This window comes from Chenopodium album, chromosome 21, assembly GCF_948465745.1.
Source record: "Chenopodium album chromosome 21, dcCheAlbu1.1, whole genome shotgun sequence".
Lineage (NCBI taxonomy): Eukaryota > Viridiplantae > Streptophyta > Magnoliopsida > Caryophyllales > Amaranthaceae > Chenopodium > Chenopodium album.
In genome coordinates this window covers 4,703,672-4,724,629 of record NC_137854.1, presented here as the reverse complement: position 1 = coordinate 4,724,629, position 20,958 = coordinate 4,703,672, and the positions used below count along the sequence as shown (strand labels likewise).

Sequence of the window (20,958 nt, the reverse complement as noted above, 5' to 3'; positions counted from 1 at the left end):
AACAAAAAAAAAAAAAAAAAAGAGGTAAAGTGTTGCAATAATAAATTTTTTTTTTCAAAAAAAATATACTTTGTTTATTGGTCATTTAAAAAGATTAACATTACTCCGTAACCCTTTATTGTCACGGTAGGAATGGATGATTTATGGTATGAGGAAGGGGTTTACCACTTTAGGAATGAATGAATTGGGGATAAATAATGATCAAAATACTTCTTCTGTTTTTTTAATTGCTATAGTTTTATTTTCACAGTCTTTTAGACAATATTTTAAGGGAAGAAAGATCGAGAGAAAATAAGAGGGATCCATGTCGATAGGAGAGAGTTAAAGAGTAAAAAATATCAAAAAGAAATAGTACTGCAACTAATTAACAATTTTTAAAATATTTCGTAAGAAAATATAGCAACTAAAAACAAACGGGAAGCATGAAAAAAGTAACCCTAAACACATCATAGTTTCGTCATGAAATACAGTAGTGTACGACTAAAAAACAAGATAAAAAAAAAAATGAAAGGGACCCACTTATTAAGTAGGCGAAAGGGACCCACGGAGTATAATGTTACGCAACAAAAACCACAAACATGAAAAAGTAGCACCACATTCATAATATGCCAAAAATATGACAATTAATACATGGGCACTTACATTTTGACTTTCATTATCTGAAACTCATACTGCAGCTGCTACAGTAATAACTAAATTCTGGTTATTTAACTGTAAAAAAAATTTAGCTCTTCTTCTTACAATTTGCTTCGTATTTACTTGTATAAAAATTTAACTACTCGTATATGTACCAAGTAAAATATACATAATACAGAGTACGTATGAAAATATACTTCGTATGTGTTAAATACTTCTTTATTGAAATGAAATCTGAAAAACAAAGTCGATTTTATTCTCTTTGTTTTTTGTTTGACTTTTTAGCATTATTTACATACTTAACTTTGACTAATGTTAGAGATTTATATAGAAATAATAAAACCATAATATAAAATCTACTTTGTATATTAACTTTATCACTTTTACTAATTTTTAATTATTACATACTCGTTAAATAATTTAAGACATTATTGACTATAGTTTTGTACTCATATCAGTCTACTTAAACTGGATCAATTTAATTTTTTTTGTAAAAAATAAGGAATTATACAAGCATTTTACAGATTAAGGCATAGGAGAATATCTCTTTTATTATCCTGTTTAAAAATAATAATAATAATAAATAAATAAATAAAATAAAAAAAAAGGGCAGCATCATCAGCAAAAATTAATTGTGAACACCCTATGTTTTTACATTTTTGCCCAAAAGCAGCTATTTAAGGAACCAACTCATAACTCCACTTTCCATGCAAAGTTCAAGCCATGTGGATCACATGAACTCATTATTGTTCTTCCTTGCAAAAATGGTGGGAACACTAGACTTTATACAAATTTGGAAATATTACATTTATGCAAATCATCTGATAGATTTTCACTCCTTAAGGCGAAAGTACCAACACTTTTTTTCCAAAAATCGCCCGCCTTTGCTGTCAAGAATTGTAGCATCAGCTTAAGGACACTAACTTAATGCATCAGTGTAATGGCATTTTGAATAATGTTTCATCCTGTTCCGAATTCTTCTCCTTCCGTCAATTTTACACGAGGCGTGTTGGTTAGGACTTAGGAGAAGAATTAGAACATGGACGATGAAAGGGAGAAACCCAACTCTGTATTTCCACATGTAAGGGAGAATATACCTATCAAAATTCTATAGAAACAAGGTAGTTTCAAACTTTTGTACAAACCAGCAAAACCACCACTTAGGAAACCCCCTTACTCAAGTCAGTCCACAACTTAATTATTGTAAATGCTTTGACAAATTACTAAGAATGATCGATATCGATGGGGGGATCATCAAAACGGGGGAACATTGTTCCAAAAAAAATAATAAAAATTATACGTAGTACTCAAAATGTTGCGTGGACAACGAAAAACCGTTACTTTCCTCTTTTTTTCTTCTCATCAGGCTTTCTTCCAATAAGGTTCTGAAAGCCTTGTGTGTTGGTGTTTCTGTTTCTCTATAATCCTTTTTAGCTTTCTTGAAAAGCTAAGAAGACAATCCACTAATGCCTCTGAAAGCCACCTTTGTTTCTTCCAAAGAAGGAATTCCTTGGTTTCGGTATTTCGTGGATGTCCATCACTTGGATTGTTCTTTGCTTTTTGGCTTTAACAAAGACAACCCAAAATGCAAAGAAAAAGCACTAGATCAGTATGACAAACAAGAACAAGCATTACTTATAGTTTAAGGTTAATGAAAATGGTGTTTTAGAGTTCAAGTGTCAAACCATTTTGAGCTTCTTGGTAGTTCTCCTGAAGCCGTTTCCTAGCAGACGCCAGCCTATCTGGGTCAATTCGCACCTCTTTCTGTTTCTGCAACATCCCAATGGGAGTTGTTCATTAAAATTTTGAAGAGAAAACTTTTCCAGCTCAATTCCTCAACTGAGAAAATTTTGAACATAAAACAAAAAACTTGAACGAGCCAAAACTGATGACCGGACTTTGATCATGTCAAAAATCCATACCACGGATGCAAAAGGCCGAATTTTTATCAAATTCTTTGAAAATTTCATGACTCAAAAGACCAATTTAAAATTTTCATCTGGTAGAAAATAGATAGGGATTGATCAGGCAACTTATCTTTCACTTTAAGCTATTTGAAACTGTTTCCACAAAACCCTCCATAAATGACCAGCTTTCAGCAAAACATTTCGATATATCTCTACGACTTTAGCTCAGAAAAATCAGTTAATCTTTTAAATCATAGTAAAATCAAATTTGAGGTTTTGGAAAATGCTGAGCTGTGAAAGGAAAACCAGAAGACTGCATTATGTTTTCTAGTTCTACTCAATTTTCATCAGCCAAACAGCAAATTGAAATCTCGAAAAAGGTGTACATTGGGAGGAGGAGCTGATGCTGGTGAGGAACTCTTCATTGGCCTGGCTGGAGGATCTCTCCGAGGAGGGGGGAGAGGAGCTTTTCTCTTGGGTTCCATCTCCGAAATATTTTTATCGGATACAAAACTTCCATCTGTTGAGACAAGGAATTTGACAAACAATATCAATACCACAATCGATAGATCTATGTAAGCTGTATGAGAATCAGGTTCTCTTCTTACTGTGAGGATTAGGCGAGTAGGCGAAATCAGGAACCTGCAAAGGAAAATTGGCAAAATTAAGAATCTTTCATAAAGAAAACAATAAAAGCAAAAGAAAGCTTTTCAGCATATTCATATTCTTCCTTGCAAAAGAAACATTTAACATATATACCTGATTGTGATTGCCATTTTGATGATTCTTTGAAACAGTTTGCAGCGGCGAGTCTCCATCTACTAAACCAGTAATTTTTAGTCATACATTACAAGGAAAAAAAAGTAAAGATTCAAGACAAGGAATAAAATTCCGCTTTTTTTTTGGATCGCAATATATGATTTTACAATATAATCATAAAACAAGCTAAAAGAAGGAAGAGATAGAGACCAATAAGATTATTTGAGGATTGAACTTCACCAGGTGTGTTTGACCTAACCCATTCATCAACCAAATCCTTCCATTTTCTACCAAAAAAACAACAAACACAAGAAACCGTCCAAATCAACAACTTCATATCTACTCAATCTTTGCACATTCAAAAAACCAAACTTGATTAAGCAATTTAAAACAGAACTAATCAAAACCTGACTAGAACTTTAACTAATCTCCGAACATCGCCTGAAGGATGCTTCCTCAATCGATTCACATGCCTCCCAATATCAGTTTCCTTCACAACCAATCACCATAACAAACTCAATATTTTGCAGAAGTAAAATAGCATATTAATGCAATCAACATATTTAGCTCAACACTATTAAGTACTAACCTTAAGAGCTTTGAATGTAATATCAACATCAGCTAAACTTTGAAGCAAATCAACCAATGAATCTTCAGACTAAATCAATTCAACAAACCCATGATTATAATTACTATTAGTACACAATCAATCAAATTACAAACAGCATCATGTAAATTAATACAAACAAACACAAAGAAAAGCAACCTGATTAGTGTCTTCAATCTGTTCTCTAACAGAAAGAATCCTCCTAAGCTCATCATCTTCCTCATCATCTTCCTCATTCTCAACAAACCTTCTCCCCTGAAATTCCTGCTCCAACTCCTCCTCCACATCCACCTCGGCCTCCTCATCAACATCATCCCCACCACGGATCGAAACCGGGGTGGAAGGCGAATTCGATTTCCTAGGATTCACCTCCCTTTCACTTCCAAAAACAGCCTCAACCACAGCATTAGTAACAAACCCATTATTAGTTTTATTATCATTACAAATTGCAGCTTCACAGTTATGACAATTTGTGTATAATTTCTCAACAATACCATCTCTTCTAACTCTAAGCTCATCTCCATAATCTAAAGATGCTACCTTTATTGCAGTTTCTATAATCCCCCAAATATCTACCCCTGAATTTCCCAATATTCCTCTGAAATCATCCAAATCCATCTTAACCCCACCTCCACAACTCTATTTACAACTAACACCCACCAATAATATCGGATTTTTCTGCAATAATTAGCAATAATCAGATCTAAAAAAATAGAAAATCCAATAAAAAAAAATTGACAAAAAATTAGAAATTAACAAAATTAATACAGTAACTTCAAAAGATGAAACTGAAACTACCTACAGATCTGAGTTTGAAGCTCTTGACAAACCCAGAAATTTCTTTCTTTTCTGGGTGATTTGGTATTGATATTTCGACAAATTTTGGGTCTTTATTTAATTTTCTTGTACTATAGTAATATAAAATTATGAATGAACAATATTGTGGTTGTATTATAATCTAATGAAGTATGATTTATGATGTGAAATATAATACTAAATTAAGATAATGATAGTAGTATTATGCAAGAAATACAATATACGCTGACTTCAGAAAATATAGAAATAAAAAAGGAGAAGAAACAAAGTTATGAATGATGAAAGAAGAAGAACAAGAGTTAAAAATCGTTGTTTAATTTTGGGTTTTCTCTCTCTTCTTAATTTTTGGTTTTCTCTCTCTAAAATTGTTGAGGGAATTGGGTGTCTGTGTGTGGGTGCCAGTGAGCGCCCAAAGGACAGAATTCCGGGGGGTGTTTGGATTTTTGTTAGATTATTATTTTCAGTAAAATATTGTTTTTGAAAGAGGGAATATTAGGTCTCCAATAGACCAATATCCCTCATTTTTTGGGTTAATTATTATTTTTTAAAAAATGCATGAATTTTTTTTATTTTTTTTACCCATTTCTTAGATTTACTTAGTACTTACTGTGGAAATGTGGAATATTGGTAGGATTTTGGTATATTCTAATAATAATGCTTAGTTGAAGTTTTGTGATTTAGGTAAGATGATTAAAGTGTTAATGATGGTGATTGCCAAATGGGTTAATGGGTAGGTGCCTAGTGGGCTGAAAATTTAGGATTGGATTGGGTTCGAGCCATTAGGTAGCTCAATTAGGATGAATCTTGTAAAGGCATATTCTTAGGTGTACACTTATGCACCTAGAAATAGGTGTAACAACAACACAATATGAACATTAGCTTTTCAGAAAGTGAACATAGGCATAAAAAATATAAACATTACCTTTCATAAAGTGAACATAGGCATACAAATGTGTGATTTTCAATTTCTTATGGTGGTGACTTTGTGATTAACTTCGATTGATTAGGTTATACTACCTCCGTTAACATTTAGTTGTAACTTTAGGGTATTATTTGAGAGACATAAAATATTCCAAAGTTGCAATAACTAAATGTTAACGGAGGTAATATATGATTTTCTTAATTCTAATGAATTGAATTTTATCTGATTTTCTACATTTTTTTTTTTATCAATGAACATAATAATGCAAAATATGAACATATGCATAGGTTCCCTTAAATGTGAACATTAGCTTTTCAGAAAGTGAATATAGGCATAAAAAATGTGAACTTATGCATTTCAGAAAGTGAACATAACATTTCAAAATATGAACGTAAACATTGGGTTTCTTAAAGTGAATATAAGCATTTAAAAGGTGAACATATACGTAAAAAAAAAATATGAACATAAACATTTAAGAAAGATAACATATGCATAAACAAACTTAATTAATATTTCATGAACAACACTACATATTTACATTATGTATATTTGAAATTATATATGAACATATAAAATATTATTATGAATATAGTGCATCTAATTATGAATATAAAAATTTAAAGAAATAAAAAATAATATGATTACGAAACATATGCATTATAAGTATTAAATGTTCATTTTTTTTTACGTGTTCATTTTTTATTATTAAATGTTCATTCTTTTTTCATGTTCATTTTTTTTTATTAAATGTTCATATTTTTGTTACTAAATGTTCATTTTGTAGATTGTTGTGTTGTTTTTTTTTTTTTACGTTGTTGTACCTCTATCTAAGGTGCACAAGGGTGCACCTTAGACTAATTGTCTTGTAAAGTTTGGATGATTGAATATTTATAAACTGAGTAGACATGTCCAATTCAACCTAGTCTATTCTATACCTACATATTTTGTATTTGTTTATATAATAAGGATTCTATCCTCTAATTTCTTTTGGATAATGGAAATGGAACCGAGTCAAATTGATTCAAATTGTAACGTGGTCAACATCAAAAGAATTAAGGACACAAGTAAAGGCCGGTTTAAGCACAATTCCACAATGAATAGTCAATTTGTTGTTCAAGTTAGCTTAAACTTCATAAAAATATATTGCAAACAAAAAGAAAAAAAATGGTTGGATAAGCCCAATCTATTGTAGCATATAAAATGCCCTTAATACATGTACATATCAAAGTATAACACATGTTTATAAATCGCAGCCATAAAAATACTCAATATGAAGATGACACATGATAGTTTGGATAAAGCCGTAAATACTTTTTCTTTTTAAGTTTGTCACATAAGCATGGAAGGGTCCTTCTAAAATGGGTTAGAATTGAGTTAGAACATAGAGATGAAGGATGAAGAATTAGTAAAAGAGAAAAAAAAAACGACAAAAAGTTGAATATTAGCTACGAGTCAGACGTCCTTTAATTTTGTGCATTAACCTTAATCAGAGACATGCTAGATAAAGAATAATACAAAGTGTGCTACTCGTACTATACTGGGTACTATGATATCTGAAAAACAAAATCAATGAGTATAATTTGTTTTACATAATTATTTATACTCTGTAAAAACATGTTGACTTTTTCTTGGACAAAAAAAAAAAAGCTAAAGCAAGGTAAGACAGGATATTTAAAGCAACAACCATGAAAGACAAAGGGCATGCAAAGCGTGCACTTAATTCAGGAAAGCTTGAGTTTGCAAACAATGAAAGTAGTCGTGTAAATTCATGTTGTCCAGGCCCACAAGCGATTTTAAAGTTGAAATATATAAATGTAGTTAACTGTTCAAAGTCCAAGCATGAATCAAAAGCCCAATCCAAATGAATATACCAATTCCAACTAGAGTTGGTCTTATTGTTATACACGTACTAGTCCAACTTTAGTTTTGACACTTATCATAGCACATTTAAAAACAAATTTTATGAGAAGGTTAGCTCAACTGGTTAAAGTTTTCCTCCCGGTTTCAGATGATCTTTAGATGGATTTACATCACTTGTCCATTTGGCTCTTTAAACACCTAAAAAAAAAAAAAATTCATGGATAATTGTTGTGTAATTATTGATTGATACTTCACTAATACAGTAATATTTCCTCCGTTTCTTTTTTATTTGACATACGTTAACTTTTACACTGTCCACTTCCTATTATTTATCTGTCGTTTATGAGTTATATGCAAGAAAACCATATTCTTACGTGGGATTTTATTTAAGTCGTCTCAAAAATTCTGTTATAATATCTAATTTTATAATTTATACCTTTTAAAGAGAATTGAAATTATTGATATTGAAGTTATGAATTGACAAACATGATAAATGAAATAAGTCAAGTAAAAAGGAATAGAGGGGATATAAGTGTAGAGGTGAAAGGTAGGATGTTATATACTACTTATTGAATATGAAAGTGTGAGTATGTGACACATTGCTCCTCAAGGTATCCTATACATATTATTTTATAATTAATTAAGAAGTAAATTCTTAATAAAATGCTACCATAAAAACAAGATATCGGTACGAGTATCTTAACTCTTGAGTACACAATTGAAAATTGATGATTTCCATCTAATTATTTCCAAACTTAATTATTGAATGCAACATATACCAACAATATCAATAATTGCTTACTCTGTATCAGATACGGAGCTTTGCTTGAAAAAATTCACTTTAATTTGATTTAATTAACTTCACATGAACCATGGTAGCTATTAACTCCGTATATTACAAGATACACACATGCAACGTTCAACATATGTGTTTTGTAATGTAATAATTCATCACTTATTACTCTCGATCTTTAATACTGACTCACTCCACACCATAAATTTAAGCTTGGCACATGAAACACAAAGTCTATCCAAATCAAGATAAGAATGATACCCGCATGTAGGCATCTAATTTGAGAAAGTGTATCCATTTACTTTCTTTGTTGCAAATTCACACAACCATTCAATTTATGGACCATGGTAGTTCAACACTTTAAATGAGGGCTAATAAAAGGTTCGTGCGATGTCCAACAAAATAATTCAAAATCATCAATGATAGTGATAATATGAGCCAACCCATTACCATTTATCACTTGACCCCACCTCACTACTCACTAACTAACGCTAAACGCCTTGCATTTCCTTCACCTCCTTAAATTACTTCCTAATTTTTCCGCTGTAAAGAACCGATTCCCACTACACGTGTATAGTACTTTCTTCGTTTTCTTTTTAATCGATAACACCATACGATATGTGTACAAGATTTATTAAAAAAAAGTATAGGATGGAGAATAAATTTGTCAATGTGATACAAATAAATTAAAGAGTGAAAAGTGCAATTAATATTCAAATGAGTAATAAGGAAAATGTTGCAATTAAAAAAACGGAGAAAATATTTTTTGGTGTTTAGAGGGCCACAATGGCGGGGGTGAGAATCGATCCCAGGATCTCCTGGAATCGGGAGGGAGCTCTAACCACTTGAGCTATCCCTCACTCTCAAAAACGGAGAAAATATACTTATAAATAATAACATAGGAGAAAGAGAAATTGTTACGTACATTCTGGTGCACGCAACTCCGTTAAATTAATAAATTTCCCCTCCATTTCTATTTTTTTTGCCCCATTGCGTTTTTTGGGGTCAAACTTTGAAAATTTTGACTATAATTTTCGATTATTCATAAGAAATAGTATAGTCAAGTCGAAAGTTGTTAGATTTATTACAATGATCCCTATATAGTATTAAATTTTTATAATTTTTACATGGTATGCAATTAAAGATATTTATGTATTTTAAAGACCGTAAAATATTAAATGGGGCAAAAAATCAAAACAGATAGGTATTGAAGATTTGGAGTAGTCTATATAAATGTATGCACCTATCCTAAGTTTCCAAGAGTAAAGATACTTGTAGAAGAGAGAGAAAGAGATTGTAGTGTACAAGTATTTATCATTTCATGGCTAAGTCACCGGAAGAAGAGCACCCAATTAAAGCTTTTGGCTTTGCTGCTACTGATTCGTCTGGTTTTCTCTCTCCTTTCCATTTTTCTAGGAGGTAATTCAATTTTTTCTTTATCTCCGAATTTAATTGTTACATTAGTTGTTCAAATTACACTATCAACATGTTTATTATCTTAGGACACATCACACTCGTATGGTCATTACGTTATAACGTACTTGGTGAAAATGGAGATAAAGAGAAACTCATTTTGTGATTTAATGTTGCTGGTTCAAGTCTCAACATCTACTCTCAAGTGATAATCTTTATAAGGCGTTGAATTATTTGTGTAAGGGATGTCAAATAAATTGAAAAATCTAATACATAGGCGTTTTGTAATATGATGTACGGTCGGGGTTGGTCACACGTTTATGAATGTATGATATTGAAATTGGTAAGCTGTAGTAAAATCAATTGTTGATGAAATTAGGGTTTTTTTTTAATATAAAAATAGTGTGATGTCCGGGCGTTGCACCGGATTACCACTTTGATTAAATTGTTTCTTTATGATATATGTTATCATCTTTTTTGACAAAATGAAATATATTATCATCGATTATGTATGTTATGCATAAATGTTAAAAAATAATGTTATTAATTGATAAAGAGTATAGAAGATAATTTTTAACACTCTATTGTTTATGAAAGGTTGATTTTATTCCTCTTATTTTTTTTTTTTTCAAACTACTTATCTCATATTTCCTTTTAATTTGAAACATGTCATTTATACTTATATTTATATCTATAGATGACATCAATTGTTATTGGCTAAAATGGTAAGGAAGTAGTTCTTGTTTCCTTGAGGTCTAGTGTTCGAAACCCATCAAATTTTTTTTAACTAATTTAGTAGGAATGATTTGTTAAGTGGTAATTCATGTCATTAAGTGATGATGTGGCACAATGCTATGAGAGGGGAATGACATGGCACATAAACAATTTTAGGAACGCTTTTTAATATAGAAGTATAGATATAGATATCAGATTGTGGATGATTTGTGATCTTTTGGTCAGTTGGTAATACTTAATCACTTGCATTTCAGTTGTGACTTCATTTGAAGATCTTCAACACTCAACAGTGACTAATTGTGCAATTACATTAATTATTTAATTGTACTGCCTGAAAAATTGGCACACTTCTCTCAAATGCTAAAATGATAAATTTATAACAATTTTTCGATTTAATTTGTTGCTTAAAATTAATATCAACATCTTTTAACAGAATTCAGTGATCAATAAAAAAAAACATTAGTGTTTATAGAATTGATATTAACGTAAAGGCCCTTGGTAATATTTCTACAATGAAGTTATTGTTAGAGATATCATATCTTGTTATGTTTGATATGGTAGGATATATTATGTTATAACTTTTTGATTTGATATTTATTGTTTGTAATCTTTTTAGTATTTTTTGTATTTTTTCTATTCATATCATTTATGCTGTCCTTGCATACAAAAAATGTAATCTTTGCAAAACACAATTTTAACCTTAACTAAATAAGCTAGATGTCATTTCTTTGCACGGTTGTACGCCCAAGGAATTATAATCCAAAACTAGCAATTCTTTCTTTAATGGATCTTTCTGTTTAACCTCGTACGGGTACGCTGTTATTCTAGTATCCATTGATGAGAGATTGTTATATACACCATTACACCCGGCCGGGTGTATCGTACACCCATGAATATATTGTTCTTTTTTTTATGATTATTTTTCATTTAATCATCAAATAAAGAGTTAAAACTAACTTTGAGTTAGCTGCGTATACGGTGCACCCAGATATATATAACAAATTTCATCCATTGAGACATGCTTTTATAAACTTATACATTGTTGTTCAAACTAATTATGAATGTCCTGTTACAGGGAAAATGGTCCTGAAGATGTCAGCATTCAAATCTTATTCTGTGGAGTTTGCCATTCTGACTTGCATTCTCTGAAGAATGATTGGGGTTTCACTAGATATCCCATTGTTCCTGGGTAATTTACTCACATATCCTGTTCTTTCTAGTAATTTTACCATATGTATAAATGTCGTCGATCCCAAATCATTTTGGGACTAAGGCTTTGCTGTTATATAAATGTCCTTTCATATCATACCATTAAAAGTGTACATCTTTATTTTCTGTTTCTGAATCCGTTTTTCTTTCCTCTTTTAGGCTGATTAGTGTTTGTGTAGTTTTTTCGCCATCTCTTAGCATATTTGTTGATGAGATCACTTGTTGATTGTTTTCTTGCATATAGTTGGTTTTTTTTTTTTTCTTTTGACAGTTTTGAGTGTCAAATGATGTTGTTTGAGCTTAGCCAAAATCCGGAACAGGTTTTTCGTAGCCTAAAAATAACGTTTCTTGGCTTGTTTAGGCATGAAATTGTGGGTACAGTCACAAAAGTTGGGGATAATGTGAAGAAATTCAGAGAAGGACAGAATGTAGGCGTCGGTGTCCTTGTAGGCTCCTGTGAGAAATGTGAATCCTGTGAGCAAGACTTGGAAAACTACTGCCCTCGTATGATTTTCACCTACAGTGCCACAGATAAAGATGGGACGAGGACTTATGGTGGTTATTCTGATAAGATCGTTGTTAACCAGCGATTTGTACTCAGCATACCTGACAATCTGCCTCTTGATGCTGCTTCACCCCTCTTGTGTGCTGGGATTACGGTTTACAGTCCTATGAAGTATTATGGAATGGCGGTCAGTGGGAAGCATTTGGGAGTTTGTGGATTAGGCGGCCTTGGTCATGTTGCTGTCAAATTCGGAAAAGCCTTTGGACTGAAAGTTACTGTCATTAGTTCTTCCCCTGGTAAAGAGGATGAAGCTCTTAACAGACTCGGCGCAGATGCTTTCCTTGTCAGCACTGATGCTGCTAAAATTAAGGTAGTGGCTTACTTCCTGTTGTTATTATGTTTATATATCAGTGTATGTTAGTTGCTCAGGTCATCAGAAATCCTTGCAGTACTCTATTACACGCGAATATGTACTGTGATGGATTTGCAGTCCTGTATACAATGGATTTAAAGTTCGAATTGTTATTCATGTAGGCTGCAATGGGGACAATGGACTTCATTATTGACACCGTCTCTGCGGTGCATTCATTACTTCCTCTGCTTGGCTTACTGAAGCTGAATGGGAAGCTTGTTACTGTCGGTCTCCCAAACAAACCCTTGGAGCTTCCTGTATTCCCCTTGGTTTTTGGTAAGTTACTATAAGTTTCTTGCATCTTTGGTTAAATACTTGGATAGATTTTCATATTAGGATACTTAATTAGTTAAACTATGTTCGTCAATTCCACCCTGCAATTAGACCGCCTTTTCAATGCATATGGAGCCATTTTATTCGAGTCCAATATAAATCTTTTGAATGTAACGGACTATATGTAGTAGTCCATGGAATACTAGAGATACATTCATGGTGTTTTTGTTGCATTCATTACTTAACTTGTTTCTGAACAATGTTTACAGGTCGAAAACTTATTGGAGGAAGTGATATAGGAGGGTTGAAGGAAACACAGGAAATGCTAGATTTCTGTGGAAAGCATAACATCACTGCAGACATAGAACTCATCAAAATGGAAGAAATAAACACTGCTATGGAACGCCTTGCTAAGTCTGATGTGCGCTACCGTTTCGTTATCGACATAGCCAATTCTTTATCAGCTTGCAAAACATAGAGGTCTCAGTTCAACTTTTGCCATGGATCTTGTGAGATCCCTGTTAGCTAGGCAAGTTGAAAATCTTGGTTTAGTAGAAGTCTGAAACTATAATAAAGTTGGGCCTTTAAATTATTTTATGTTGGATATGAAAATTATATTAGTCTGTTCTATTGAATTTTCTTTGTTAGTGATTTTGACATCTTTAACTAGTTTTGCAATGTTAGGATTGTAGACAAACTAGTTATGAAATCTTGACAAAGTACTTCATTTTCTTCGCTCTTAAATCATTCTATTCAGTGTGTGTTGACCGAATTAGAAATTGATATGGAGTAGTAAATCGTTAGGTGCACTTGAAAACATATACATTTGAATAATGTGTGCATGTGGTGATAATAGGAATGCAATAACTAGGTGTTTGTAAGAAGTGTGGTTGGAATAAACTTGGATGATCAATGAAGGTCTGATGAGAAGAACATTTGAGAGTAAAATAGGGTGAAATTAAATAACTCAATCTTTTTAAGAGTAAATGAAAGTAAAATTAGAATTACACATTTGTCAAATTCATGTAATAGTTGAAAACAAGTTAAGGGCTTCGAGTTTATTACATGCACTCCATTTTCCATTTTCAATTGTCATTTATTAGTTGTTTTACAGTGAAATAATTGAATACTTTTTTTTTCTTCCTGACATGAATGTAAGGCATCTACGTGAACACGCTATATACTAGTAGAAACATTAAACAAGTTCTTATTTTATTACCTAAAATGTTTGGTTTAGTAGAAAAGTTTGTATTATACCCCATTATAACACTTTGAGTTAGTATTCTTCTTAGGGGTGTTCATTCGGTTTTCGGTTTGGATTTAGGCCAAATCTAATCCGATCCGAATTATAATTCGGTTTTCATTTTTTAATCCGATCCGAATTACTCTTCCAATCCAATCCGAATTAAAATTCGGTTATTTTGGATTCGATCCGAAATCTGAATTAAACTAAGTTGATTTATAACGTCTAATAAACTAGTAAAACAGTAGTCATGATTAACATAAATTGTTTAACATCAAGTCAAATTAAATTGTTCAAAATAAGTAGTACAACTAAAAGTCAACACTAAGAGTTCATTACAACAATTAAGTAACAACATTTTTGTTCAAAATAAGGGCCTGTTCACATTTACTGAACTGAGCTGAATTGAACTGAACTGAACTGATTGGAGCTGAACTGAACTGAACTGAGCTGAAATGAATATTTTATGAGAGAGGGAAATTAAGAGCTGAACTGATTAGAGCTGAACTGAACTAAAATTAAGTAAATGTGAACAGGCTCTAAGTAGCAGCAACTTTCTGTTCAAGATTTCACCAACTTCCAACAGAAGGCAGTAGCAGGCACAACAACTTAAGAATGTTGATATCTAAATTTCGGTGTTCGGTTTTAATTGGATCCGAATAGGGTCAATCCGATCCGATTCGAAAATCCGAATTTTAAAAAAATCTCAATTCGATCCGATCCGATTTAAAGTTTAGATCCGATCCGAATTGATAATTCGGTTTGGATTGGATTGGATTTCGGTTTTTATCCGAATTATGGACACCCCTAATTCTTCTAGCCTTTTTCTCCACTCCCACTAACCTGCATTAGATGGACTTGTGAGAGGTTCATGCCTAATAAAGTCAAAATTATTTCATGTTTTGCAAGAAAAAGAATATCTTTTATCTACGTCGTTCAACCAAAATTCTTCTCAATTTTATGATACACTTGTGCATTATTGTCCTTTCAAGTCTTAATACCATTTTTGAAATCCAAACCAAACAAATGACCTGTAAAAAGGTTTATCAATTGCAAAGTACTATTACATTTATTACAGTCTTGAAAAAATATTTCTGGATGAATGAATATTCTTATTATCTTGTTCTACGACTTTTGTGACTAGTAATCCCACGTGCTTAATATTGAACTTAAACTTTGATTTTGACCTTTGAACTATTGAGTACCAAGATTTGGCAGTGAACCTACAATGTCCACGGTTTTCACATCAAAAACTTCATATATGTTTGACCAAAAATATAATAGTTTACCAGAACTTTCAAAAGTCAACGCTAATAATAAAACAACCGTAGTCAACGTAGAGCAATTTAGAAGTTTGAATTATTTGATAAAGGCACACTTTGTAATTACATACAAATAACTTTTAAACCCACTTGATAATAAACAGTTTAGAATCAATTGAATCTATTCCTTTGAGTAACTTGAAGTACAACTAATTTCAAAAAAGAATCATAGACTAACAACTTGCAAGTCAAACTTCACCTAGCATCCACCTAAGTTTATTGTCTTCTTCATTTCAATCTATTATTGCACAATCATATCTCCACCCGTCCTATACAATTGTCCTAACTTGCTAGATATTGATCACTGTTAAACGCGGGCCTGGGTGCACCCGTAAGCCAAGAGAGAGAGTTCACTTCACAAGTCCAAGGGGATTCCATCCCAAAACCATATGGCAATAGGAGGAGTAGCCCCTTAGCCTTATAAAGTGTTTAACTCTCTTTTCTTCAACTAATGTGGGACACTAAGGCCCTGTTCTCTTACATTGAAATTCAGTTCAGTTCAGTTCAGCTCCTAATTTCCTTCTCTTATAAAATATTCATTTTAGTTCAGTTCAGCTCAGTTCAGCTCAGTTCAGTTCAGTTCAATTCAATTCAATTAAGCTGAGTTCAGTCAATGAGAACAGGCCCTTACATGTGGTGATACTTGGAAGGTTTATTCTTCAACAATCACCTATGGTAATTTATACATTTGCAATGAAAGGAGAAATTTTTATATAAACTGGGCTATAAAAAGTGGAGTAATAAATAATAGGAATTTTTTTATAAAAAAAAACACACACACAAATTAAGTTACTAGCAAGTGGAGGTATGTGAACCCCTACCAACTACAGCATAATAAACATTAATAAATTAAAACCAATTCAACTAATTACTCTTTCTTTAATAAAAATATTATTTTATCACGCTTATTCATGCACTATTTTAACGATTAATATCTTTAATTCTCGACATTGTAAAATTATAAAAAGTAAATATGGAAACGATTCAAGCAAGATCTTACTTGACTAAGTTTTATCATAGCCATATATCACAAAATCTTGTTACAGTATAATTTGTGAATATAGTAAAAGTCAAATGGTATCAGTTGAAAAAACGGAAGAAATACATGAGTACATAATACAAGGGTATGGCATTATTGCAACATTGCGTCATTGCATACATTTGTGGCACATGACAAAAAAAAAAAATCGGCCAAGTAATTAGCATCAAAATCGAAACAAATAGGGTATTAAGTATTTAAGTATGTATTACATGAAGATAATTCCATATTTGACCATGAGTAAACTAATCAAAGTCAAACCTAAAAGGCCCCCAAAAAAGAAAGAAACAGGGGAAAACAGAGCCAAAACACAAATACAAGACAACTACTACAACACTACTATACTCTATAGTCTACTATAATTGAAAATACTAATTATATGATAAATCCTTAGAATCCTTCATCTTCCTCTGACTTCCACGTGGAACTATCTCATCCGTTGGATATGCTAATGGTGATGTTGACATTGATGAAGAAGGTAGAGAAACAGAGGAACCACCCTGTTGTTGCAGCGGTGGCGGCGGAAGCGGAGGAGAAGACAAAGAAGAAGACATTAACATTTGATCTAATAAACTTAATGACCTATAATCACCTTCATTAGCATCAAAAGAACCACTAATTAATCTTGAATAATCAATATAATCTTTGTAATCCTCTGTTTCTTGTAAAAACTCCAATGGTTGATTTTGCACTAATTCTTCGTTATTTCGAGGAGTAGGCAAAAGGGTAGCCGGGGAATTGGAAATGGTGAAATGGGTCGCCGGAAAATTCGCCGGTGAATTCTGAAAGGTGACATTTTCAGGGAAATTGAGTTTGGCTTTGCTTCCCCTGAATTTAAGGGCAGCTTCGTCGTAAGCTCGGGCAGCAGCTTCAGCAGTGTCGAAAGTGCCTAACCAAACACGGGCAGCTTTGAAAGGGTCCCTAATTTCAGCAGCCCACTTGCCCCAAGGCCTTTGTCTAACTCCTCTGTATTTTCTTCTACTAGGCTCTGCTCCAACTTGTGGTTGTTGTGCAATGTTGGTGGCTTCGTTTTTAGTGGGATTTTGATGAGTGTATGTGAATGTTGTTGATGTTGCTCCCTCTGCAAGTAGAGATATTATGTTAGTATCGTATTCATTAGCATTGTATATGTGGTGTTACATCAAAAGATTCGAAATTAAAAGGATATTTTCATTGCATAATGTAACATAGGTTGAATAGTGTCCAAATGGACCAAATGTAAACAAGTTTAATGTTAAGGATTTGTGTAAAACTAGTTAGTCTTAGTTTAAAACGTTCTACAGTTTGGCCGAACCAATGATCTAAACACTAATATTGCAAAGTATAGATATTAGATATAGGTGGACACTTAAACTTTATAGGATTACATAATACTCCCTCCGTCCCAAAAAGAACGACTCATTTGGGTTGATTACGCGGGTATTAAGGAAGTTAAGTAAAAAGAAGTAAAAATATATTGAAAAGATAAATTTACATGGGGTTTGTAAAAAAATAGAGAGAAAGTAATAAAATAACATGAAAAATCAAATTTTTATATGGGAAAGCTAATTTTGCACAAATATTGTAGCAAATTGGTGGGTGTTTTAATGCAAATGGGTCATTCTTTTTGGGACAAAGTTTTGGCCAAATGGGTCATTCTTTTTGGGACGGAGGGAGTAGTATATAAATATTTGTAACTGCGGTAATAATAATGTTATCAGTTTTCTCATGATCAAATGCAAAGAATTTTTATGAACTTTCTTTTATACGATAATCACATATTCAGATTCCATACCCTACGTTCATTAAATAGTATTCTAAACCAAAGTGTTTCCATATAGATAGGTTGATGGTTACAAATGAAAAATATTGAAAGAGGTCGGCAAGCCACAATCAATAAAACAACATTAGGCCTTTTTATTTTCAACACAGGATTCCTAATTTCCTATTTACCGTGTTTAAGGTTTTGCCGTACTAATTATTAAGTACTAAGAATCTTAGTTGAATATTAATCAAATAAAGTACAGATTAAATTAAATGTATCCACTGGAATTTGGAACACGGAAATTAGTCATTTAGCATATATTGTGAACACAATACAGTGGATCATATCACTCTAGCAAATGGACAAGACAGCATGCATTATCCTAATTTGTGCTGCATAAACAATAAATTATTAATTAGTTGTTAATTAGTTAGGTCTAAACATAGTTATTCTATTTCAGTTAACAATCTGTCATATTAAGTACTCCGTACAATGCATGTATTGATGTTTTTAATAGCATCAATACAATATTGTTTCATCGTACTTTTTTATTTTTATTATATAAGTCGATAACATTAAAAATATTCCTTACGATAATCTCACGCGTTTAATGTCTTTCATGTCACATAATGAATACTTAAATAATTTATTTATACAAATTTAAAGGGTTTGTGTAAATTATGGATTAATGGTGTACTATATACAAGTATTTAGCTAGCTAGCGTGTCACTGGCAGTCTGGTACCAGATAATAGTAGTTCTAATGTTTGTTTGTTCTACAATCTATAGATATTCTTGCTCACAAGTCACAACCGTATATTTATATACTGTTCTTAGAATAAATATAATGTATATTTCATATATTATGCATTTTATGACATGAAAAGTGTTAATATAGCTAGCCGATGTAGGGATAGCATCACATGCATTAACTCATACAATTATACCTAAAAAAATATATAATGCCATGCTGTTGTACTAATATCATGATGCATATACATGATTGTCACACCAAAAATTGCATCTTTTGTATAGTTGTATGTGAGGTGTTTTAGCTAAAATAAATAAATTATTCATTCTGTTTACAATTTTATTATGCTTTTTGACACATACGTCTAATAATACAATTTATAATACGTAGCTTTATGAACTAGCAATGGATCGATGATGTATGAGATTTTAGCACAACTAGCAACCTTTGATACGTTCTTTTGAACTAGCAACCTTTGATACATTCTTTTTTACACAACTCTCTCTTTTACTTCAACTACTTACTTAAAGATCGATGTATGAGATTTTATTTAAGGTGTATATTACGTGAATATAGTTTTAATTAGTCATAGTACCCTAACCTTGATATATTCTACAATCATAAATACAAGATGTTAATTTAAATCCACCGCCAAAAAAAAAAACAGAAAAAAAAGATTCTAAGTGAAGTCTAGAAGATAAGTACTAAAGAGACGTACCTTTTAGAGGAAGATATGGATATGACGAAGAAGAAACCAAATTTCTATGTCCTTCAACACCAAAATATGATCCACCCTCTTCATCTTCATACCTTCTCTTCACCCCAAAACCCGACGACGACAACGACGACGACAACCACGGGCTATAATAATTATGATTACTCGTAGAAGAAGCAGCACCAGAAACAACATGAGTAAGAGCAGAAACCATCTCATGCATTTCTCTTTCTCTACTAAAACCCGGTATCATTGGAGTTAATATCTCTTTCATCATCGTATTCATTCCTTCTTCTTCTTCAATTGAGCTGCTTCTATTATTCATCTTAACAATACTTGTTTCTTCTTCTTCAAACTCACCATTTTTATTTCTTTTGCTTCTTTTCGCCACCTTTTTTTCTTGAGAGAAATATACACACATTAATTAATTAACAAGTGGTTTATTTAATTTTTTATTTAGTATTTATTTAATAATACTGTACTAAATATAATTCTAAACTTCTAGATAATTTTGACGGTTTTATGTAATAAATGTTGATAGCAAGCTAAGCATTTATATATATATGAAAAAATTAAGATTGAGACGCCGCCATTGAATTTTAAAATTTATAATATTAATGTGGATATTATGCTTCCAAAGGAAGAAAAAGTATTGTACTTGTATTATACTACAGTTATTATTTAAATATATTTTGTTTTTATTTATTTTAGTTTTGGAGGGAATTTCTGGGTTCTTACTTGCCAACTTGGATTTGGCTTTCTAGCTACTAGCTTGTTTTTGCAAGTGGTTATTTTGGAGTTGAAACTAAAAAGGCTAGGTAGGACACAGTTATGTAAAAAATAAAATCAATGTTCATTATTCAACGTATTCTAAGAATCTGTTTTAATTGACTGAATTGAGCTGAACTGAACTGAACTGAACTTATTAGAGCTGAATTGAACTGAACTGAATATTTTATGAGAGAAGAAAATTAAGAACTGAACTGAACTGAACTGAACAAAACTTATTGGAACTGAATTATAATGAAAATAATTTGCAGAGAACAGGCCCTAATTCTTTGATTAATTTACCATAACATTTAGTCAGTTTAATGCAATGCTCAAGTGTTATTCTTTTTACTTATTTATTGTGTATTCGTACTTTGTTTTTTCATCACAAAGGTTAGAGTAAATAGTAGTAGGTAAAATATTATAGTAAATATTTCGTATCAAATTACTCCGTACATATTCTTTAGAGAATATAAAGTTTCAATAAGAATGACTTTCCTATTTGCATTTGATTTTTCGACCATAACGTC

The 20,958-nt window shown here is 31.8% G+C and overlaps 3 protein-coding genes across 5 annotated transcripts; 1 reads left to right on the top strand and 2 right to left on the bottom strand.

The window, feature by feature from the left end:
• Positions 1-1,169: 1,169 nt before the first annotated feature.
• LOC145601779 (putative mediator of RNA polymerase II transcription subunit 26c) lies at positions 1,170-5,175 on the bottom strand. 3 transcript variants are annotated; one of them, XM_081657848.1, is made up of 10 exons: positions 4,708-5,175; positions 4,069-4,587; positions 3,892-3,960; positions 3,710-3,792; positions 3,513-3,589; positions 3,303-3,361; positions 3,152-3,185; positions 2,930-3,063; positions 2,322-2,406; positions 1,170-2,200 (listed from the first exon to the last, which is right to left on the bottom strand). In XM_081657848.1, the coding sequence occupies exons 2-10, from the start codon at positions 4,525-4,527 to the stop codon at positions 2,100-2,102; spliced, it is 1,101 nt and encodes a 366-aa protein (XP_081513974.1). In that variant the 5' UTR covers positions 4,528-4,587; positions 4,708-5,175; the 3' UTR covers positions 1,170-2,099. The 3 variants fall into 3 exon arrangements, with proteins under 3 accessions (XP_081513974.1, XP_081513972.1, XP_081513973.1); XM_081657846.1 differs by having other exon boundaries at positions 3,303-3,364; positions 4,708-5,174; XM_081657847.1 differs by having other exon boundaries at positions 3,303-3,364; positions 4,712-5,174.
• Positions 5,176-9,561: 4,386 nt separating this feature from the next.
• LOC145600233 (putative mannitol dehydrogenase) lies at positions 9,562-13,471 on the top strand. Its single transcript, XM_081656146.1, has 5 exons — positions 9,562-9,719; positions 11,524-11,637; positions 12,019-12,532; positions 12,697-12,850; positions 13,117-13,471. The coding sequence occupies exons 1-5, from the start codon at positions 9,622-9,624 to the stop codon at positions 13,323-13,325; spliced, it is 1,089 nt and encodes a 362-aa protein (XP_081512272.1). The 5' UTR covers positions 9,562-9,621; the 3' UTR covers positions 13,326-13,471.
• Positions 13,472-16,639: 3,168 nt separating this feature from the next.
• On the bottom strand, positions 16,640-20,114 carry LOC145602509 (ethylene-responsive transcription factor ABR1-like). The gene is made up of 2 exons (XM_081658702.1): positions 19,664-20,114; positions 16,640-17,532 (listed from the first exon to the last, which is right to left on the bottom strand). Exons 1-2 carry the CDS (start codon positions 20,079-20,081, stop codon positions 16,823-16,825), a joined length of 1,128 nt encoding a protein of 375 aa, XP_081514828.1. The 5' UTR covers positions 20,082-20,114; the 3' UTR covers positions 16,640-16,822.
• Between the last annotated feature and the right edge of the window lie 844 nt (positions 20,115-20,958).